The sequence below is a fragment of the Colletotrichum acutatum genome (genome assembly GCF_030867785.1).
Source record: "Colletotrichum acutatum strain CBS 112980 chromosome Unknown BDZ83scaffold_45, whole genome shotgun sequence".
NCBI lineage: Eukaryota > Fungi > Ascomycota > Sordariomycetes > Glomerellales > Glomerellaceae > Colletotrichum > Colletotrichum acutatum.
The window spans coordinates 1,899-24,218 of record NW_026849039.1 but is presented as its reverse complement, the minus strand read 5'-3'; the positions used below and the strand labels follow the sequence as shown (position 1 = coordinate 24,218).

Below are 22,320 nucleotides of genomic sequence, written 5' to 3'. Positions count from 1 at the left end.
CCTCCAACCTGTAGAAACCCCGGTCCTTCGAGATTAAGGTTTCGCGGATGACCCAGGTCCGTCCCGCCCAGGCGTTCACGAGTCAAGCGCGGGCAGGGGTGCCGAGATGCGGCGAGCCCGGCGAGGCAAATCGGGAGGCCGGACCACCCCCCGGATGTGGGTCCCCGCGCCGCGACCCTTGCCCGTTCACTTCAATACTATTAAACTACCCCCGCGCCCGGTTCCCACCGCCAAGATGAAGAAGTGCGGTTTTATACCGTTGGTTCAAGGGTTCACAGCGGAAAGACGGCTTTTGAATTCTCCATTTGACTGGGTTTACCGAGGATTAGGCGGACCGAGGGACAGAGATTTCACCCATCTTACGGAGTACTATATGGTATCCGTGGTGCCCGGCTTACTGCAGTATGCCCGCAATTTGTTGTTGGTTCCAACGACTCGCCCGCCTGCATATTGAGGATGCAAGGTACGAATCGTCAGCAAAAATGAGCCGACCAACGGCAGACGGCACCGGCTTGCGGGGGGGGCGCAGTGGTTTACCCCGACGAACCCCCGGAGATCATGTCCAGAATTGTGCAAAACCGCGCAGAAAGTGCTGGTCATTGAGTGGGAATATTGCGCTCTCTTGTATCTTCGCCCAGTGGACAAGACGGCAATACAGATTGAGGCAATTTAGTAAAGGGAAGAAAGAGTCCACTTTGGGCAGCGTCGCATATACAATATCAGAGCATCTGCCTCGCGTGAAACTTTTCCAAAGTGGTTTGTGTCTCTTTTGGCCCCCTCTCACCCCCTCTCCGCCTTTTCGCTCTCGCGACATCGTCCTTCCTCCGCCTCCTTTTCTGAGTTTTTGCTGCTCGGACTGTGCAGCGATCTGCGAGGAAGCTAGAGCCTAACCTAGAGAAGCACGTTCCTCTCTCGAAATAACCTTACCCCCATTGCCAAGATGCGCGTCTCGATCCTCGCTTCCTTGGTCCTGGCCGGCGGAAGCGCTTCCGTCGCCGCCAGGTGCTCGGGCCTGGGCAGCTCTTCGACAAACTCGACGACGACGCCTTCGTGCAAGTATCTCCCTGGAGATGCGGGATGGCCCTCTGCGAACACCTGGGCGCAGCTCAACGACACCGTTGGGGGACGTCTGGTCGCAACCGTCCCGCTGGGAAGCGCATGCCACGGCGATGCTTACAACGCGACTGAGTGCGCTCGTCTGCAGGAGGCGTGGCTCTATTCGGAAGTCCAGTGAGTCTGCTATTCTCGCTCTGTCTCTTTTCTCTCGTAGACTTTCTCGTTTGCTTTCTTCCTCCCTCCGGCTCAAGTTCTGTTTGCAAGTCACACCTCCCTCTTTGGGGAGTTGCGTGACTCAAACTCGCGTCCCGCGCGTGTGAGAGATATCATGGACAAGGACTAATGACTCGCGTCCAACTTCGCAGCATGGAGTCTTCCTCCTCGGTTATGGCCCCCCTGTTCGCCAACGCCAGCTGCGACCCTTTCACGGCGCAAGACGTTCCTTGCACCTTGGGCAACTATGTCAGCTACGCAGTGAACGCCTCTGGGCCCGCGGACGTCCAGGCCGCGCTCAAGTTTGCAGATGAGAAGAATGTGCGCTTCATCATCCGCAACACGGGTCACGACTACAACGGCCGGTCGACCGGTGCCGGTGCCCTGGCCATCTGGACCCACTACCTCAAGGGAACCGAGATCGTGGACTGGGAGGATGAGCATTACGCCGGCAAGGCCCTCAAGGCCGGCGCGGGCGTGCAAGGGTTCGAGGCCATCGCCGCCGCCAACGAAGCTGGGCTTGCCGTCGTCACGGGAGAGTGTCCTACTGTTGGCATCGCCGGAGGGTATGTTCAAGCCGGCGGCCATTCTGCGCTGAGCACCATCTACGGCTTGGCCGCCGACAATACCCTCTCCTTTGAGGTCGTCACCCCGACAGGAGAGCTCCTCACTGCCTCGAGAGCAGAGAATGAAGACCTGTACTGGGCACTGAGCGGCGGCGGCGGCGGCAACTACGGCGTCGTCACATCCATCACCACCCGAGCCCACCCCGACGCCCCCGTCAGCGGCGCCAAGTTCGCCGTCACCGTCGCCGACAACGAGACGCTGTACCAAGTCATTGACGCCTTCCACGCCGCCCTCCCCGCCATCGTCGACTCGGGCGTCATGATCATCTACTTCTTCGGCCCGGGCTTCCTCCAGTCCCCGGCCATGACGGCCTACAACAAGACCCAGCCCGAAGTCGAGCAGATCCTCCAGCCCTTCACCGACTCCCTCGCCCAGCTCAACATCACCCTCCAGCCGAACCTCACCTCCTTCGACAGCTACCGCGACCACTACAACAACTACTGGGGCCCCCTCCCCTCCGGCAACATCCAAGTCGGCACCCAGCTCTTCGGCGGCCGTCTCCTGCCCCGCGCTGTCCTCCCCGACTTCGGCCCCACCGCGCGGCAGCTCGTCGAGCTGGGCGTCACCTACATCGGCGTCGGCCTCAACGTCTCGCACTTTGGCCACGACGGCGCCGACGAGAGCGCCAAGTTCAACGCCGTCCTGCCCCAGTGGCGCGACTCCATCGTCCAGGTCTCCCTGACCCTTCCCTGGAGCTTCGAGGTGCCATTTGAGGACATGGTGGCCGAGCAGACGCGCATGACTGAGGTCGTGCAGCCCGTCATCGAGGCGGCTACGCCCGGCGCGGGCGCGTACATCAACGAGGCCGATTTCCAGCAGAAGGATTGGCAGGAGACGTTTTACGGCGTCAACTACGAGACACTGCTCGGCATCAAGAACAAGTACGATCCCAAGGGTCTGCTGTATAATGTGGCCGCCGTCGGCAGCGAGGCATGGACTGTGGACAATAACGGGCGCATGTGCAAGAGCAGCTGACTTGCTGAGAATAGTACCTCCCGCAAGATCAAGGTCGCTCAAGCGCCACTAAACCACTAAATGTATAATGTGTACCTACTTATAGTAATATGCCATGAACATGACCTTATTCTACGCGTCGATGATTTCTCATTTTCTTGTTGGATTTCAACATTTCTAATATCATTGACAACACCTAGTGGCTTTAACAGCGACCTTTCGTAAGCGAGCGCGGTGTAGTGTTATGCTAACCAACGGCCTTGAGTAAAGGACCGAAGAGTTTCTATTTCTTACATACACCTTGATAAACCATTTGCTTCCCTGGAATGTTAGAAGAGCTTCTTTGCTCGAAATGTCTGTTCGACCATATTACAAAACAAATACCGATTCTCAAAGTTGTATCTGTCTACTGGTGGCCTTTATCTTGTCAAAGCAAGATAATCTTTCAAAAATATGACCATAGGTATATCTGTACAAGAAAGTATATTTTTTGCAGTACACGAAAATGGGCAGTGAGCATCTACTAAGTTTATTAGATCAGTATACATTCTACAACCAGATCTTTTGGAAGCTACTGCAGGTAACTGTTTGGGTTAGTTCCTAATATAACCATGATGAATTATAATGATGATGCAACAAGATTTATCCCCCAAACGGGACATTCTTCATTATCAAGCCAAGGTAACAGGGCACATACAACAACTCAATATTCGCACAAGAGCACCAAAGTACACTCATCCAACAACCGACCACCATTAAAATCCGCCCCCGCAACATCACCCCTCAGACCCAACAGCTCAGAGACCTCAATCAACCCAATCCACCTCAATCTCAACCTCGTCCCCCTCCACAACCTCCTTCCCGCTCCTCACAAGCTCCCGATACATAACCTCTCGCAACCTCCCCGCAAACCTCGCCTCGCCCTCAATCTCAACCCCTAAGTCCCTCCCACAGAAAATCATACTCATGAACCCCTTCTTCGCCAACCTCGCCACATCGGCATCGGCATCGTGACACAGCTCCTGGAGACGATGTCGCCAGCGCAGCCAGTGGGCCATGCTGAAGTCACCGTACTGGGTTCTTGCGGTAGGGTGGTCTGCTTGAGGACCATCAGCCGGCGAGATCGGATACGTTGCCGCGGTATTGGTAGTATCAAGCCCACCTGCCGCGGGAGAAGGACAGCAACGCGCAAGGAGCGCATGCGAAGCGTGCTTCAGCCATACTCCAACCGCTGGAACTAACCCCCTCTTCCCAACTTCTCCCTCAGCCTCAGCCTCACCTTCACCCTCATACCCTCCCAAAGCCTTCTCAAAAACCCAAAACGCAGTTCCAGCAACGGAACCCTCACACAAATCCATCGCCAATACCTTTGCAGAGAACGCGGCGAGGTTCCGAATTTTCTGTGCCGCGCCCGCGTTCCTTGGCAGGTCTGCGACGAGTTGTTCCCATGCGAGCTGTAGACTCTGCCCGAATCCAAATGACTCCCAACCACCACGCTTCACGATGCCGTGAAGCCGTCTGTACAACCCATCAAACTCCCTCGTCCACGCAAGTAACCCTACAAGACGATCCTGAAATGCGTCATCTGCGTCGAGTACCTGTGCTGTCTGTATGAACATTTCCCAGAGGACGTTGAGACCTTGCCGGGCGAGGGCGTCTGCACCTGTCTCTGCATCTGTGTCTGGTTCTACCGCATTATTAATCTCCTCACGCTCTCCGCTTGGGCTGTGATACTCCTCCACGACTTCTTGACGGGAGTAGGAGGCGTGGGCCGCAGCTTTGAGGAATTGAAATGCAAAACTCTGGATCGAGGTCAATAGGTCCTGTTTTTCTTTGGCGGTGGACGGTGGAGAAGCCAAGTCTGCGATGAAGCCTGCGCTTGCTTCGGCTAGGAAGGACGCTGTGTTTGGGATAGCGGTGATGAGGTGCGTAGAGAACGGCATCTTTTTGGGGTTTGTCGTTGTATATTTTTAGACTTTTGGTGGTGACTTGGTGAGGTGAAGAGAATGGAAAGACGTCAGGCGTATATTTACTTGAGAAGCAATTATTGAGGGCATGTATTGCATCTCTCGTTTTCAAGAGGAATATAGAGAGCGGTAGAAAGTTTTTATATTCTTGGGTATGGATGCAGAATAGCTTTTATACAGAAACTTGAGATGCCATTTCATGGTACTCACCTTCAGGCAGAAGTTAGAGTCAGCTCACGTGACATTCTAGGCATCAGGCTTTCTCAAGTTTCATTACAATGAATTCTTTAACGTGATAATATTGATTTTAAATAGCTGTCCGAGATAGGTTCTGAGTTGCTGTTGATCTGTAGCTCAAGGTCAACTTGAGATGCGGGCATGTCGTCGTGGTTTCGCTAGGGTCGCCATGACCAATCATGTGACGTTCCAGGGGACCCACTGGATCGGATTAGGCAACTGCCCGCCGAGGAATGAAGTAAGGTACCATAACGAGGTTGAGATGGACTGAATGCTACTGAAGCGTGAACAGGTGTAGGCTTTCTTCATCCTTTAGATCATGCGGAAAGGAAGCGCCCGATCTTGTAATGGATATTTAATATTGAGGAAATTGTTTAGCCAGGCATTCAATCAAATTGCCATGAAAAGCCCGAAAAGCAATGCACCCCAACGCCGCATTATGCTGTTAACTTTTATATATACAATGATGCAAACACAAGTCCCAAGATTCAACGGTTTACATTCACGAAAATCCTTCGTCGTAAAAGTGATTACGGAACAGAAAAAATCACTGCGGCGCCCTGGGCGTACTTCCCAGAGCGCCGTTGCCGAGATTACTTGGCCTGTTGGGTCGAAGAACGACGAAGCCTTGCTCCGAGGCTGGTCGAGGCCGGACAACCTGGAACCCCTGCTCACCCGTGCCAGATTGACCGGTGACTCTTGCCCATAGTCCGGACGAAGACCGGAAGGGAGGTCGCGGAGCTGGTGGCCTAGGCAACTCCTCTGACGCCCTTTCTATTGGTGGCGGGCGGGGTACGTTGTAGTAGAGATCTGCTTCACGGAAGGAATAGTCGTTCCACCGTGGCCCGAGAGGTCCATCGCTAGGCCTGGTGGGTGACCTCTGGGATGTCGAACTGGACTCCTCCTCCGTCGACTCGGATAACCGGCTGGGGGACATGATTGACTCGGATCGCTGGACAGAGTGCTTGTCTATAAACGTGGTTGAAGTCGACGTCGTTCTTGAAGGCGTGGAGGAAGTGTATAATGAGGAGCCGAGACTGCGTTGGTTCTCGACCGACGAAATAGACGCACTGGACCGCGGTGGCCGGAAGTATCGACTAGAGGTAGTGGAAGAGGCCAGGTGCATGGTGCTGGGACTATCCGACCGATACGTCGGCCGAAGGTAGCCGGCGTTGGGTGATTCAACGGCGTTGGGCTCAGGATACGATGTGTCTGGCGTGCTGGAAGTATACATGGAGGCGAGGTTGGTTCTTGACACCTCACGTCGACGGAGCTGGCGGAGGCCATAGATCTATAGGATGCATGTCAAAAGAGATATCAAACACATCGCCTTCGAAGCTTACCTCTGGTCGCGGTGCTGTCCACCAGCCCTTGACAAATTTCGACAGCTCACAGAAAGCAGGGACGAAGAAGCCGAGTAGAAGCATGCCGCCATGAACAGCTAGAAGAAGATATCCGATAGCACTCTTGACGCCGATTGGTGTCGCAAGTCCGGGTAGGAATGCAACCAGGAAGATCAGGCTGCAAAGCCGAATGGTCGCCGCAATGCTGCCAATGGAGAAGGTCGAGTATGCTTGAAAACCGGCAATGCTAGCCAAGAGAACAAGCTCGCAGGCACCGAGGACGGCCAACTGAGCCGGCCCGGAAATCTGCAGCCCACCGACGGCGGCGCCGCGGACAAACGTGAGGGCGAACAAGACAAAAATGAAAGTCCCATCTCGGCGACGGGCATCGTCCGCGGCATGGAGCTGTCGATAACGCTTAGTGCTATGGAAAACCAGAACGCCTAGGCTGCGGGTAGGAATTTTTCGGATGAGCCAAATAAAAGCGGCCATCATGGCAAGAATCAGCGCGACAGCCATTGATGTATGGTATGCGGGAAGGATCGAGGCGTTATCGAGCTGGTAAAAAGACAAAGCCGCAAGTGGAAACATGAAGTATGACAAGATACCACGCAAGACGCGGCTAGCCGTGTATCTCATGCCGCCGGCCGACCGTGAAAACTCGCTGTCAGAGTCACGACTTCGTTTCATGAACCAGACGACCTCGATGACCAAAGCGACACTCAAGGCGATGATGAACATGAGAACGACCATGTTCAGCCAAGTGTCCATTGTCATTGGTGCGCCCGCGATCTGGGTCATGAGCTCCAGGCCATACGTACCGCCGTATGTGCCATTCAATACGTAGATCCCGTCCTCGACCCTATCATATACCACGCCGTGGGTGACTGGACCGTTCACAAAGAGGGAAAATAAGTTGAGGTGGCTGACGACCGGTTGGTAGAACCCGGGATACCGCAAGCTGAGGCCGCCGGTCAAGAAGATGAACTGAAGGTACTGGAGACAATCCCCCACGTTCGGTAGGACAGTCCTGATCGAGCGTTGCTCTTCGTCATCCTCATCGTCCAGCGTAATCGGTGTGCTGTAGGTAGAGCGTAGAATACCGACCAGGAGTACAAAGAGAAAGATGGCCCATGTCGAGTAAGTGATAATTGAGGTGACAATTGAACTTAGTGCTGGAGTGATATTTGCTTGACGACAGCTGATCTCCTCCGAGTTGTTTCCCTCGAGGTGCAAAGTCGTATGGAACGTCGACAATGGTGGCAGATGACCGATATCTTCTGAAATGGACAAATGAAGGCTGAAAGGGTTGATCAGTGACGAGCGCCAATTTTTGGAGAAATTGAGCTTTTCACATGTTGTCTTGGTTGTGGTCTGATACACAGCAGACCGGCCCAGCATTTCAAATTCGAGTGTTGCAGAGGGCATCCTGCGAGCCAGATCCTGGCATTCCGCTTCTTCCATCCATCTCCCGACCTGGAGGGTCAACTGGTTCTGGCGCCCATCGTCTGACGGCACCAAAGTAGCTCTCAGACTCTGGGGAACCAAGACATCTGTCTTGCTTGAAGGACCTTCACAGCCCTGCCATTGCACATAGGCCCCTGAGGCACAGGTGGCCACAAGCCCTGCCAGACCAAGGCGTGCGAGCATTCCCGGCCTCAGTCGCGATGAGTGGTCTCAATACAAACAGAGCGTACGTAGTCCACCAATATCACGACCTGATGTTGAGGTGACGGATGTTGATTGGTCGTCTGATTACAGTGATGTCGAAGATGCGGGAGGGGAAATTGAGCGTCGCGAGTACCGACCGGCAAACTTCAGACGCCTCAATCTTTTTTCGTCTTCACGGTGGAGACTGGTCACGGCGTCGCAGTGCCGAGGCCGCTAACGTTCAGCTACTCGTATTCTTAGGTGTTTTCTGCAAGAAGGGTTCGCCCCCGTCGCAGACCATCCCTGACTCATGAATCCACTGCGGCCCTTTCTGCGGGGATAGAGAATGTAATTCATGCTTAAGTGGTCTGGCACCACCGGGAAACCGTGCTTGACTGGCTAATCGCAGGATGAATAAGAACAAAGTGATGGAGCTGACCAAATAGCGTATCTTGCGATAACTCCTTCTAGTAATGGTCTCCGTAGCGGTTCAAAGAGGTGCCGTTGCTGTGACGAGCTGAGAAGTCAGGGGCGTTGAGTGGAGCAACAACGTGGTACAGAAAAACCGAGATGAACTAGCATCGAATTCTCGTCCAAACTTGAGATGAAGGAGTGAGGCGTTTAGAGCCGCACGGGAGAGACGGTCGACCCTGAACGATTGGTTCGAGGCTTCTAAGATCCGAGGCAAGAGAAAGCTACGCCGCCAGCGAATGTGGCGTTATGATCGACGTGGTAAACAATGGGCGCTCGGGGACCGGCTCGCGGAAGATAATAAAAAAACAAGAGAAAACACACGAATGTGGTGGCGGCGACGGCATCCTCCTTGGCAACAACTTTTGGCACCTGCAAAGCGTGGCTTTGACCAAGAGATGGCTTGGCAGACCGCTCTGTAGATCTGAAACACATCCAGCTGAAATGGGTTTTGAGATGGCTCTGGTAGAAGAACGCCTCACCGCTGGTGCTGTTCCGTCCACATCTTGCGAAGGGTTGAAGCTTCGTGAGCCGCAACTTGCCATGTGGGATGCGACTTGCGACAGTTTTTTTTTTTGACGTGGCCCCATGAGATCAAAGCCAATCCCGAGGACTCGGGACCAGGGCAATTAATTCATCTTGTCACTTGAAAGATGATTGACAATGTCAACCGAACTGAAACACTCGAGGCACTGTCAGATTGCGCGCCATCATATTCGCGGATGAGGCCAGAACACTTTGCGACATTACGGCGTCGTGAATGCTCTTGAGACGCGACTGACGAGACTGAGTACCTCGAAACGGACGGCGACTTGCCGAGCTGCGAGGCATCAAGAAGGGGCCCTCAGAATGAACGGAGACTAGGGTGAGAAGAAAAGGGGGCCGATAATATGTTGATCGGAGTTGCAACATGGCCGTTACCATTGGAGCTGTGCGAAGCCGCAAAAAAAGTCCTTCATTCATGATGGAAGACAGAACAGCGGTCGCTGTATCAGCCTCTCCGTCAGGGTGGTAAAGACAGCAGAAATGGCGCGACTGTCGGCACTTTGGAAGCTTCACCGGACGCTGAATCGGCGTGGCTTCGGAATAATGGCCGAAAAGAGGCAGGCCCCATTCGTAGTCTGCCCAAGCTGGGTAGCCGCATCTTCAATCTGTGAGTGTACCCGAGCGAACTGCCTGATCAGGCTATTCGATCATATTCCGACTAAGATAGCCTCTCAGTCACTCTTCGAGTCTGAGGGAAACGGCTGATGGTGAGAATAAAAGACAAAGATAGAAGGTTGATGGGAAAGTTGTTTGTGTCAGGGGGTGAAGAGTGCCGATGGTACCTTACATTGGCGCCGCGCTTACACAAATTAGTAAGTACAAACATACATGGTTGAAAAAAGGAACCAAACCTAAGGGCACGTAGAGTGTGTGTGTGTGATGGGCTGTGGTTCTCGACATGAGACGACGAGAGACTACCTACTGAAGTGACTGCAGCCAAGCCAAGGGATGGCCATGTGAGATGGGACGACGCAGAAGGGAGTATCCGTAAAGTAACGAACAGACCTTGGGATGAAGAAAACATCCGACGAATGATGACTGACTAGTTTGTGTGCAAAATTGCTCTTTATGCGCCCTACGTTGGTTTGCAGAGTTGCACTCGGGACGCGACGGCTGCAGCCTGCAAGGAAGGCGATGACTCGGAAGTAAAAGTGCCGCGGGATGAAGACGAACGACGACCAAGTGCAGAATTGCAATGAGGGTGTCGGCATACGATGGGCAGCGCGTCGTACGAGAGGGGGGCTTTGGGGGCGTCTGTCACGATGCAGCCGAGTGCCAATGTGAAGCCAATGTTTGAGATCTATCAATGCTCCATTTGTGTTTTCGTGGTTTGGTGGAACAAGTTGCGTGAAAAAGAAAGGAAAGGCCATTTCAGCTGGGCCTGACGTGGTGTGGCGGTTGTTGCTTGCTCATGGTATTTATGAGAGACGCATCCGTAATGAGACGGCATCTCACATAAGGCGACAAAGTGCAAACTCGAGGCAAACAGGCGGTGACGATGAAGGGGAAAAATCAAAGAGGCACGGGGACACAAGTCGGCGAGAAGCTGAAAACACTGCTTATCCGCCACGAAGACCGGACCGAAGCCTCGTGGTGATGTTCAACGGCGGGGTGAGTGCACCGGAGGCAGGAAGTTGGAAGGCAGGACCGGCAGTACAGGGGGAAGGCGTGAACAAACAACCGCACCTGCCCCCAAAACATGTTGGAACCGATTATTTGGGCCGCCACCCTGCCACCCCCACTCTTGGAAGGGCAGCGGAAGGTGCGCCCCGTCGTCCGGCTGGCAAGCACGTGTATTCGTAGCAGTGGATGGCAGGGACGGCCGTCCTTCCTCTTCCTCCGCTCCTGTCACTTGCGTCGTCTCCCGCCCAAGCTGGAAAGAGCGGGAGAGAAGGAGGAGGACGATGGCAGGACATCACTGGCAATTGAAGTTGTACCTACCTTAGCATGAGGTGGCTTGCCTCAGGCTTGCCTCCTCGTTCTTCCCCTCCTAAGGTAACTTACCTACCTTATACGATGATAAGGTCGAGGATTAAGATTCAATAGTCACGGCTTCGTGTCAAAGTGAGCTTGGTGAAGAAGCCAGCGAGGGGCCACCCTGCCTCCCTCCAACTTCCTGAGTGGACGTCATCACCTCATGCCCTCACGATGGTGTACGTATACGGATACTTCGTACGAGGTACCTCAGAAGAAAACGTGCATTTCCATGGGCCAGGGAGAAAGCGTGGACGCTATTTCTCAGGTGTTCCGCGGTAGCTTCTCTCCGGCCGAACCCCAGCCGCGTGCTGTCGCCCTTGCAGAGTGCAGCGTGCAGCAGCGTGCATGGCTAGCGCCAGTAACCTTATGCACAATAAGATGATGGAGTCAAGCAGCCAATGCAAATTTCTCCGAGCACATCACTCTGTACCTAGGTAGGTAGGCAGTACCTTATGCCAGAGAAAAAATACTCGTGGTGTTTTTCTGAAAAGTGCGACGTGGCTAGGTGCAGCCGCGCCGGACACTTAAATGCAAGTGTAGGTGAAGTGTAAGTGCAGGTGCAGGTGCGCGACTTGGCACTCTCTCTCTCGCCTTGCCAAAAGTACGTTTACTCTGTACCTACCTTACGCTGCTCGAGACAAGTGCCCTTTTCTCATCCATTGTGTTCAGTGTCGCAGAAGGCAGGTGCGTGATTCGAGGGTTGTCCCCGCCTACGCCGCCCTTCGCTTCAAGACCCCATAACTCCATATCGGGCTTAGACAGAAAAGCCACTTAATCTTCCCCAGGCCACATTCCCTGCTCTCCTCCGTTTGATTTCTTTTTTTGGGCTCTTTGGCTGCCTTTCTCACGCCTCACCCGACTAGAATCTTGGCTCTCCCATGCACCAGATGCACCAAGCAAAGCCAGTGTCCGTGGTCACTGGTCTGTTGCTTGCTTCTTCATGTCTTCAATCTTCGGATGCGCCTGCGAAGATCTCATTCTGCCGATATGCAAAAAAAGGAACCGCAAACCAACACCAAGCCAATCTATTCGTGGCAACAAGTAATTAGCTACCGCCCCGCGTCGGCCGTTTTCTTCCCCTTCGAGGTCTAGACACAAAATTGAACCACGCCGATTGTTTCTCTTACGCCTCTCGGCCGCTTCAGCTCCAACTCGATGACAATGGAAGAATTTGATGGTGCAGTTACCCAGGCAAACGCTTAACCCGAGACCAAAAGCCACAAAGCTTCGTCCGACCAGCTGGGTGCAAGAGTGAAGAGGCGCGAATACCGTTAGGTTGCGGCTGCGGCTGCGGCTGCTGATGTGCTGAACTGAACCCAACCTCACGAGTCACCAGCTTCAGCCTTCAAGCCCATAACAGCTCCAGACCAAGTGGATTTCAACCTAGAAAACGGAGCGAGAGGGAGAGAGAGAGAGAGAGTGTGTGTGTGAAAGATGGAGAGAGAATCAATGGCGCTGCCTCGCTTCTGGACGAGAGGCCTGCCATCCGAATAATCCTGGCTCGTCACATAGCCTTCTCCACGGATCCATCCGACAGTCTGGACACATTGTGGCCCTTCCCCGAGTCCCCATGGGCACATAGGCGCATGGCTTCAACCAACATGTGCTTGATGCCTTCACAGCCAGTCGAGCATAGTCGTCTGTCGCCGTCGCCGTCGTGCCCGGTCCCGTTCCGCTCCCTTGGTTCCCAAGCTCTCTGACCATGCATCTGTCTTGGCCTTTGCGAATCCAGTCTTGTCTACGCGTCTTTGCGCTCAGAGCATGAGCGTGCGTTCACTTGGTGGTGTTTTAGACGGTCCTTGCCGGATCGACCCCCTCCCAAGACAAGACTCCCTGCTTACCCAGCTGTGCTTTTTCCGCTTGTCCTGAAATGTCTCTGGCGCCTTCAATATCTCGCCCTAATCAAACTAGGCTTGGCTATCCGCACCATCCCTACGGAACCCAACATCGCCAGTCGAAACAACCCAAATCCAGCCCATCCTAGACATGGGTGCGCCGATTTACCTCACTCATACGGTTACCGTCCAAGTACTCCGTACACCCTACAATAGACTCTCGCGCTTGTAGTCACCCTGGGAGGGGCTTCTGCATCGCCGGCTAACTGCCTTCGACCGGCCCTAGCTCGCGCCATGTGTTCGACTAATAACGGTCTCGAAGCAGACGACAGCTGCCCTGCTCGTCCTCTGTTGTATCGCCCCCCGACCATCAGACAGTTCAGACCTTGAGACCTTGAGCTTGGCCTGCAGACTTGGCAGGCACACGCTTTTTGTTTATTATCCGCCCTGTGCCCCGGACTGGTTCGAGCATGCCATCATCACCAAGTGCTCATCTTCATTCACTTTTCGCGGCACTTCTGGGACTGTTATACTCGAAGCAGGCATTCGATTGTTAACTGCTTTCATTTTTCAACAGCCCAGCATGAGACTCTCACTAGGATTGCTGGCTTCATTGCCGGTGCTTGTTGCTTCACTTGCCTCTACCGATTCATACCGCGATGCTGTAAGTTCCGTTCCTCTGTTCCCACTTACACTGGCTTGCAACTCGGCAGCCGGCGAGACCTCCGCATGCCAGCCCCATGTGGGTATAATTCACCAAGTGTCTAACACTGACTGCTTTTCCCCTGATAGGATGCACCGCAATCCGGCTATCTTCCCAATCACAACTTGAACCCCAACATCGCCGGCTCTTCAGGCTTCAAGAGTTTATGGACGTTCCAATCCCCCAATGCCAAGGAAAATTGGCTCGCCAAGCCCCTGGTTTACACGCCCAATGGCGGATCCGAGCTTGTCATCACCGCCTCCGAGATGAACATCATTCGTGTCTTTGACGGCAAGACTGGCAAGAGCTTGATGGAGAGAACCCTTCAAGCACCCTTTCTCGCCGCCGACAGCAACTGCGGTGATATCCCCGACTTCATCGGTGTTACGGGTACCCCCATCATCGATCCCAACACCGATATCATGTACCTCTTTTCAAAAGGATACCGGGACGGAACCACCTCCGGTACCGCCAACGGAGTCTACAAGATGTACGCCCTTCGGATTCCTAGCCTCGAAGATGTCTCTGGCTTCCCGACTCTCATTGACGGTATCAATGCCGACAATGATCGTGGCCGGTATCTCGTTGGTGGTGTGGCCCTGCAGCGCCCAGCCCTGACGGAACTCAATGGCCACATTGTTGCTGCATTTGGATCACACTGCGGCCGCTGGAACTACACCGGCTACATCGTCTCGGTCAGCAAGACTCCAGGAGTCGGCCCCGTCAGCATGTGGGCGACGGAAGCAGCTCCCGGTGCGCCTAGCCCCCAGGCTCTGGACCTTACCAACGAAAGAAGCGGCAAGGCAGGTATCTGGCAGAGTGGTATGGGTCTGCCTACCATCGGCAACAACGTCTACTTCGTGGCTGGTAACGGTCAGGGACACGCCAATGGCAATGTCCCGGCGAGTGGTAGAATTTCCATGTCAACCCTCGATGAGTGTATCGTCAAGATGGAACTGTCGGCTACTGGTAAATGGTCACTTATCGACTACTTCCAGCCTTACGACTACGTCGCGCTCGATGCCGGTGACCGCGATGTCGGATCCTCTGGCCTTGCTGTCCTCGACGGCTCTGTCTTCAAGGGCGCTGGTGTTAACCGCATTGGTGTGACCGCAGGAAAGAAGGGCAGAACATACGTGGTCAACGCAGACAACCTTGGTGGATTCCGTCAGGCCGCAGACGGTGGTGATGGTGTTTTGCAGACTATCGAGCTTGGTGGCTCTCTGTATGGCGGCTTCGGCAGTTACCCTGCTGAGGGAGGCTACATCTATGCAACCACTGTCGGCGGAGCCCTTGTTGCTTACAAGCTCGGCTTCGATTCCAAGGGCGTGCCGCAGTTCAGTCTTGCTGGCCAGTCTTCCTGGATTTCCGCCGGCCGTGTTGGCGTTGGCCAAATGACAGTTACCTCCGACAATGGCAAGGCTGGTTCTGGAATCGTTTGGATTACTGATGTCAACACGGGTCTCATGGCTTTCAAGGCTATTCCCCAGGACGGTGTCATGGTTCCCATCACCCTTCCTTCATCTCAAGGCACAAACAAGTACCAGCGTCCCGTTTTCGGCGATGGCCGAGTCTTCTTCCACGTCAACGCCAACAAGCTCGTCTGTTTCGGTGCCCCGGTAAACTCTGCCGTCAACTGCACTTCTCCTCTTGACTTTGGCTCCCTGGAACTTGGATCTACCGCGAGCGCCACTGTCAGCTGCAAGGCCAATGTCGCCTTGGCTGGTGTGGTTGGATGTTCCGTCGCCGACGCGTCCTGGTCGTGCTCCAACTCGACTCTCCCCAAAGGCGCCGTGACTGCAGGCACATCCTTCAACCTGAACGTCACTTGGGATCTCTCAAACACTGCCGCTAAGGTCGTTCCTGGCTTTCTCACCAGTGCTATCACACTTGCTGTCAACGCCTCGGCAGACTACGCCGCGAGCACTTTTGTAACAGTTCAGGGCACCGTCGTCAAGCAAGGAGCTTTTCTCAAGGCGACCCCATCGGATATCACATTCGGAAGACTCGTACTGCGCGATTCACCCGATGGTCTCACCGCCACTGCTCTGCTCCAGAACATCGGTAACGGCACCCTCACCTTTACTGGATTTGCTTGGCAGGACACTGCTGGTACCTACACCAACTTCACCAACGACGGCACTCTGGGTGCTGGATTCACTTCCTCGGGCTTCCCTGCTGTCGGTTCTACTTTAGACTCTGGAAAGAGTCTTTCGGTTCCTCTCCGTTTCTTCCAATCAACAGCGGGCTCTTACTCCTCAAAGGTCGCCATCTGGTCTAACGGTGGTTCCTCTGTCCTCACGTTGAGCGCCTCCGTCAACGATGCTCCCGCTGTGACGTTCGAACTCTCCGACGGCGCAGGCAACTGGAACGCACTCACAGACTACAGCGTCGCCTTTGGCAATGTTCTTGCTGGCACTTCGGTCGACAAGCAAATCCGAGTCTGCAACAAGGGTGGCGCGCCCTTGACGATTACCATCTCCAAGCCCCCTGCGACGCCTCAGCTGTTTGCTTTGAACCCTACTGCCGAGCTTACCGAGGGAACACAGGTTGCTGCTGGTACATGTGCCATCGGCAGCGTCGGCATTCACGCTGCGCCTGTCCAGCCCAACCATCCGTCTCAAGCGCTCAAGGCTCTGTGGACCATCAGCTCCGACGGTAATGATCCTACCACTGGCCAAGCGTCTGGACTGCACAACATCGCCTTCTCCGGCACTGTTGTCTCGAAGCAGGTCGGACCTCTCCTCACGAATGGCACCGCGCGTTATCAATGGGTTGGATGTTTCCAAGACACAAGCAGTGCCGGCCGTAACTTGCAGACCTCGGTCAACACGGCTGATCAGCAAAAGACAAACACTCTTCAGCAATGTCAGACTCTTTGCCTTGCTAAGGGTTACATTCTCTCTGGAGTGCAGTACCACCAAGAGTGCTGGTGTGGTGGAAGCATCAAAACCCCTTCGACGTACAGATCTGAGTCTCTCAACCTTTGCACCTTTGACTGCACAGGTGACGATACCCAGGCCTGCGGAGGTGATGGTGGCCACATGAGCTTGTACGCTGACATCACTTCATTCGATATTGCCGGTTTCTACACTTCTCTCAACGCCCCAAGCTCCAGCTCCAGCTCATCGGTACCAGCTGCTACGAGCTCCAGCTCAAGCATTGTGTCTTCTAGCAGTGCTGTCACTGTTTCCACAACCTCTGCCAGCGGATCTTCTTCCAGCAGCGCGATCTCCAGCAGTTCCTCCGCAACAGGACTATCTAGCAGCTCGAGTTCCATTGGCTTGTCGTCCGCCAGCAGCACGCCGGCTACAAGCACAGTGGCCTCTTCCACATTGACCTCTTCGTCTAGCACCTCCTCTTCTAGCCCTTCGTCTACAATGGTCATGTCGCCAATCAACTCCGCCATGCCAGCTGTTATTAGTGGCCAGTGGCAATATTCTGGCTGTTACAAGGACCTCATCAACGGCACTCGCCTGCTGGCTGAATCCTTCCTGGCTGCAGATGACATGACTTTGGACAAGTGCGCCACATTCTGCAGCGCCGGCGCTTACAACGGAGGAGCCTTCAACTATTTTGGTGTCGAATACAGCCGTGAGTGCTTCTGCGGCTGGGACGTGAAGGCGTCCCAAACTTCTGCCTCGGAGTCGGACTGTTCTATGCCATGTGCTGGCTCCAAGACTGGTTTGTGCGGAGGCGGAGCTAGATTGTCAGTCTACAGCAACACGATCCCCAACAAGGTTCCCTCGGCTCCTCAGCATGCCCCTCAAGCCGGCAACTACAAGTTCTTGGGTTGCCAGACCGAAGGTAGCAACACTCGTGCCTTGACTGGTGCCTTCACTGCCGCGGATACCATGACTATCGAAGCTTGCGCCACCTTTTGCTCTGCCGGCAACTGGCAGTACATGGGTGTCGAGTACGCCCGGGAATGCTTCTGCGGCAATACCACCAACGCTGGATCCTTGCCGGCTGCCCTGACAGACTGCAACATGGTCTGCAAGGGTAATGCGCTTCAATACTGTGGTGCTGGTGGGCGTCTTGACCTGTACACATTCTCCCCAGCCAGCTCCAGCTCGTCTTCAAGCATTGTAGTATCGACTTCCTCAACAATTGTCATCTCATCATTCACTATGGTATCGACGTCGTCTATTCAGACAACCTCCTCGATCTTGAGCTCGAGCTCTTCTGCCTCGTCGGTATCATCTTCATCAACCGATCTTCCGTCGAGCTCTTCCTCCATTGTCCAGTCAAGCAGCTCGGCATCTTCCTCGTCATCGGCTGCATTCACAGGCCAAACTGCCAGCGATTCTTCCAGCTCGAGTGCACTCACTTCGTCCTCTTCTTCATCACCCATTGTTACCAGCTCTTCGCAAGTTTCCAGCTCGTCCTCCAGCAGCTCTAGCTCACCCGTTTTCTCGTCAAGCTCTTCGTCTAGCTCTGTCGTGGCGTTCACAACCACCTCCGTCAGTAGCAGCTCTTCTGCAGCGCCGCCGACATCCTCTTCCTCAACCATCCCCGTACCCACTGTCCCCGCATCAACCACAGCAAGCAGCTCTTCCCTCGCAAGCACTACTGCCGGTCCGACTGCCACGCCCACAAACGGCTACTACTACATTGGTTGTTTCCAGGACACCGGCAATGGACATGCACTGCCCGGATTATTCGCCAACAACAGCGGTACTCCCGAGCTTTGCATTGGCTACGCCAACTCGCTCTTCAGCAACTCGCCAACCTCGACGACCAAGTTGGCGTATGTCTTCATGGAATACCACCACGAGTGCTACGGCGGTAGCAACTTCGAGTTCAACGGTGCTGCCGTCACGTCACTGGTCGGACGCGGCGCCTGCAAGGATTACTGCTACGGCAGCGTTAGCACATTCTCAACGAACGGTGTGCTCACGACTACTACTGCCACGAACAACTATTGCGGCGGACCGCGCATGTTTGACTTGTACGCGCTGTCGACTGCGGTAGCCTGGCCTACAACTGGCGGGCCTCTAGTCACACAGACGGTAAACTGATGGGTCGATGCCATCTAATGTTTTCAAAATTTATTGCATAATAGTGGTCTGTCTTAGAAGACCTCGGATCTTTTCAGCATGTTATTTTTTACATACCCAGGCATACCCTCAGATTGGATGCCGTACAATCACTTGCATATCTAGACTTCGCTTCAAATTAAATTATCTTGTTCATATCACATCATCAGTTCGTCGACATTTGAATCCTCGCTCTACAATCATGCCTTCATCGAATTGATCAAGGCCAAACCCTGCTCCTCACACGTCTCTGAACATAGTGTCACTCATAACTGTTAGTTGCCTAGACTTCTGCGGCATCAAAGTTGCGAATGAGGTCGTAGTAGAATCTCAGGATCTCCATGTGTGCATCGAAATTGATCCTCTCGTCGATGGTGTGGGCATTGATGGTGTATCCATTGCGGATAGGTACGAAACGGTAGACGTTGCCAGTAAGGCCTGCCATTTGTTAGCTCGTCGTCCATATTTCTGGGATTTATGCCAGTCGCTGACAGAAAACATACCCAGATAGTGCCTAGTGTCGGTGTTTCCCGTCATCAACTCGCCCACGGGAACGACTTTGCCACCGTCGAACTGGAAGCTGGACTGCAGCGTCCCCGAGAATAGATCCCAGATCGGTCCGGTGGTGGGTGAGATGGGAGCAGGCAGCGTCGCTTGTGTGCGGCTGAGGAAGAGCGTGCCGTTGTAATCGACATCGTACAAGGGTTTCACGCCGTCCTCGAGCTTCTTCATCAACCCAATGTCCTTTGCCTTGTGCAGCGCAGCGTACTTTTCGTACTCGTCGTCACCCTCAAAGGCCTTGATCTTGATGCCGTACTTTTCAGCGATGCCGCTGATGTACTTGACAACATTGTGCTGGATCTCGGGGATGCTGTTCTGCGGTGCGACGCGGTAGTTGACGCCAACCTTGATCTTCTCGGGCATTGCGTTGATTTTTTGGCCGGCCTGGAAGTAGTCTACGCTCTGCGAGGTCTGGAGGCGGTAGTGCGTCGGCCGATCGATGGAGATGAGCTCCGCCGCGAGGGCGTCGAGGTCACCTTCCTCCAAGAGCTGGGTGATTTTGGGTTGGGCGTCGGGGGAATAGCGCACCTGGCAGACCATGTGTTCGTACAGGGGGCTGGAGGTTGTGAGTTTAGGGGAGTAGGGGTTCGATTCGAGGGCGACGACCATTTCGGAGACGATGCCGATACCAGTGTGGGGGAAGGGGACGGATGAGTGGCCGCCTGTGACGTGGAGATTGATCCAGATGTCGACGTGGCCCTTTTCCATGACGGCGGGGAGGGCGTAGAGCGTGCGCCCGTCGTCGAGCTGCTGGAGACCCATGCCGCCTTCGTCTAGGACGAGGGCCATGCTGTCGTTGCCCCATGTCTGCTGGAGGTGCGTGGCGATGTGACCTGCGCCGCGGGCGCCGGAGCACTCTTCGTCGAAGCCGGAGGCGAGGATGATTGTCCGGGTCGGGGACCAGGCGTAGCTTCCATCGTTACCGGGAAGGGATAGAAGTGTTTCAAGGGCGGAGAGGAGGGCTGTGAAGGAGTTCTTGTCGTCCGAGACGCCGCGGCCCCACATCCATTCGCCGTCGTAGTGGGCGGAGAAGGGCGGGTAGGTCCAGGTGGCGGCGTCGGCTACGGGGACGACGTCTTGGTGGGCTGCGAGGAGGAGGGGTTTGAGGGATGGGTCTGTTCCCTTGAGGGTGTAGACTAGGCCGAAGGTATTTACTTTTTCGAGTGTTGAGCGGGCGTGGCTTTGTTTGTGTTAGTTGCTTCTTCCTTCTTTGATATATGAAGAGTATCATAACGGAAAGGTTGGAAGAACAAGAGGATAGAAGGAGGGAGGACTGGGGGAGAGGGCTTACAAGACGGGATATGTCTTCTTCAACACATCATGAAGCTCATAAAAGACGTTCCAGCGCTCGTCCTTGTCGAAATCGCCGAGATCGTCGTAGCAGATTGACGGGACGCGGACGAGAGCCGCGTGCCGCTCGACTTGTTTCTGGACGGCGGCTTTGGAGGTGAAGAGGTCGCGGGCGGAGGGGAGGCCGTCGGAGGGGGTTACGGGGGGCGGGAGGTCGCATTTAAAGGAGGAGGGGGAGGACAAGGTAGAGGCATCCTTGGTCTCGATGATGGGATACTGGGGCTCGGTGTAGAACGGGGAGGAGGATGTTGCGAGTTTTGCGGAGAGGAGGGTTAGGAGGAGTTGGGATCGCATTTTGGGCTTTGGTTTCGTCCCGAGGGGAAGCGAGTAGAGAGTTCTGTGTTGGCAATTAACGATATGATGGACCAATTCAAGTCATCAAATGGTCGCGGGTTGAGCAACCTCAATGTTCCCCGGGTCGAGAGAGTAGAGCCTTGGACTAGCAACACCGCCACACTTGACTCCTGAAAATGTCGAGAATTGAGGGAAAGGAAGGAAATCACAGCAAAGGGTTGGTCAGGGACGGGTGAACGTCATTATGTATGCAAGCACACCGAATCCATATTTGCCGTGCCGGGACTCATTGCGTGATAGGCACAGCTAAGCTCCTGCTTGAGAGCTCTCCAACCTTCTCAGTCGATCCTACATACTAACGTAGAGCTTTCCCCGCCGAGATAGGAGCTTGGTGGGGTTTATTGATAACGGCATTGGACCCCAGCCTTTGCCGAAGCCAGGTTTAGGAGACCCGGGGATGGGGGTGGTCGTTTGGATGTGAACCGTTGGCTGAGCGGGTGAATGGGGGAGGTTTGCGGCCGGTGCCGATACGGAGATGTCGGAGGGAGCTCCAATGAGACGGAGAGGTTTAGAGAGAAGGGGAGCATTGAGCGATGATGTGCTATCATGCAATCGTCTCGTCGGAGAGATGCCGCGGGCAACTTTTTTGGGATTGTGGGACCTTCCTAATCGGAGCGTGGAGGTCTAAGAGGATGAGGTGATTGGCTGGCTGCTGGATGATCCAAGTCAGTTGCGTCGGGTATCGTCCGGTCGGCTATTTTGAAGAAGTTGGAAATTGTGTTTTGGGGATTGATGATGCTCGATTCGGTGGTCAGTGGGATATGAATGCTAGACATTAGAATCGAAAAAGGTAATTCAATATTCGTCTACAGGGTTTTTTTACTCGCAGGTCATAGAGGTGGCAGCTCTTCCTTTATTTTCATGTTGGCTCAACAAGTTTACAACGGCGCCGGCGCCCGGATCGCCGGTTTCGGCGCGGGGTTCCCGGCCGATGTGCGGGGCTCATCGGGATTCGTGCCAAGCACCGTCACGACTGCTCCCGTTGCTCGTGGCTTGGTTCCGCAACTTGCCCATGATCGACAGAGAAGCCTTTCTTTTCGGCATCATTTCGCGACTGAGGCCATCTCAGAGGGGAAATATATCGCACGAGCTGGCAACAGCATCTTTTTCCATCAATACTATCATGTGATTGGGCCACTCCTGTTACACTGTGCTCTTCTCGATACCCTGGGGCTCTTTCCGAGGCTGATAGGTGACGTCTGAGTGAGGAACTTCATTACGAAGGAAAGAGACTTCGTAACGAAACAGGAGTTCGCGCCATCTGGGCAATTTACCAGAGCTACATTGATACCGTCAAATTGGGAAATGGACTCCTATTGTGACGTACGGCCCAGCTAGCTTACCGGGAGGCCTTGGAAGCGTCCTCAAGAAGGAATCCTTTATAGAGGCAGCTCCTATAATTTGAGACCGTGACCATTCCATCAGACCTTTTCATCG

General features: G+C 54.4%; 5 protein-coding genes across 5 annotated transcripts; 2 read left to right on the top strand and 3 right to left on the bottom strand.

The window, feature by feature from the left end:
• Positions 1-940: 940 nt before the first annotated feature.
• BDZ83DRAFT_719448 (FAD binding domain-containing protein) lies at positions 941-2,871 on the top strand (the record flags this gene model as incomplete). The annotated part of the gene is made up of 2 exons (XM_060512175.1): positions 941-1,230; positions 1,422-2,871. The coding sequence occupies 2 exons, from the start codon at positions 941-943 to the stop codon at positions 2,869-2,871; spliced, it is 1,740 nt and encodes a 579-aa protein (XP_060365073.1).
• Positions 2,872-3,595: 724 nt separating this feature from the next.
• On the bottom strand, positions 3,596-4,965 carry BDZ83DRAFT_620853 (uncharacterized protein). The gene has a single exon (XM_060508218.1). It carries the CDS (start codon positions 4,791-4,793, stop codon positions 3,657-3,659), a length of 1,137 nt encoding a protein of 378 aa, XP_060365072.1. The 5' UTR covers positions 4,794-4,965; the 3' UTR covers positions 3,596-3,656.
• Positions 4,966-5,343: 378 nt separating this feature from the next.
• Positions 5,344-8,174, bottom strand: BDZ83DRAFT_620851 (uncharacterized protein). The gene is made up of 2 exons (XM_060508217.1): positions 6,398-8,174; positions 5,344-6,345 (listed from the first exon to the last, which is right to left on the bottom strand). Exons 1-2 carry the CDS (start codon positions 8,045-8,047, stop codon positions 5,602-5,604), a joined length of 2,394 nt encoding a protein of 797 aa, XP_060365071.1. The 5' UTR covers positions 8,048-8,174; the 3' UTR covers positions 5,344-5,601.
• Positions 8,175-13,247: 5,073 nt separating this feature from the next.
• BDZ83DRAFT_315545 (WSC domain-containing protein) lies at positions 13,248-18,759 on the top strand. Its single transcript, XM_060502332.1, has 2 exons — positions 13,248-13,540; positions 13,669-18,759. The coding sequence occupies exons 1-2, from the start codon at positions 13,460-13,462 to the stop codon at positions 18,598-18,600; spliced, it is 5,013 nt and encodes a 1,670-aa protein (XP_060365070.1). The 5' UTR covers positions 13,248-13,459; the 3' UTR covers positions 18,601-18,759.
• Positions 18,760-18,901: 142 nt separating this feature from the next.
• Positions 18,902-20,823, bottom strand: BDZ83DRAFT_577418 (peptidase family M20/M25/M40; the record flags this gene model as incomplete). Its single annotated transcript, XM_060505019.1, has 3 exons — positions 18,902-19,056; positions 19,122-20,359; positions 20,471-20,823. The coding sequence occupies 3 exons, from the start codon at positions 20,821-20,823 to the stop codon at positions 18,902-18,904; spliced, it is 1,746 nt and encodes a 581-aa protein (XP_060365069.1).
• Positions 20,824-22,320: the final 1,497 nt, after the last annotated feature.

Bases quoted from the DNA above. Each gene is read 5' to 3' on its own strand.
- BDZ83DRAFT_620853 (XM_060508218.1), bottom strand. From the start codon at position 4,793: ATGCCGTTCTCTACGCACCTCATCACCGCTATCCCAAACACAGCGTCC.
- BDZ83DRAFT_620851 (XM_060508217.1), bottom strand. From the start codon at position 8,047: ATGCTCGCACGCCTTGGTCTGGCAGGGCTTGTGGCCACCTGTGCCTCA. The intron at 6,346-6,397 runs GTAAGCTTCGAA...TGCATCCTATAG, and splicing joins GGACAGCACCGCGACCAGAG to ATCTATGGCCTCCGCCAGCT.
- BDZ83DRAFT_315545 (XM_060502332.1), top strand. From the start codon at position 13,460: ATGAGACTCTCACTAGGATTGCTGGCTTCATTGCCGGTGCTTGTTGCT. The intron at 13,541-13,668 runs GTAAGTTCCGTT...TTCCCCTGATAG, and splicing joins CCGATTCATACCGCGATGCT to GATGCACCGCAATCCGGCTA.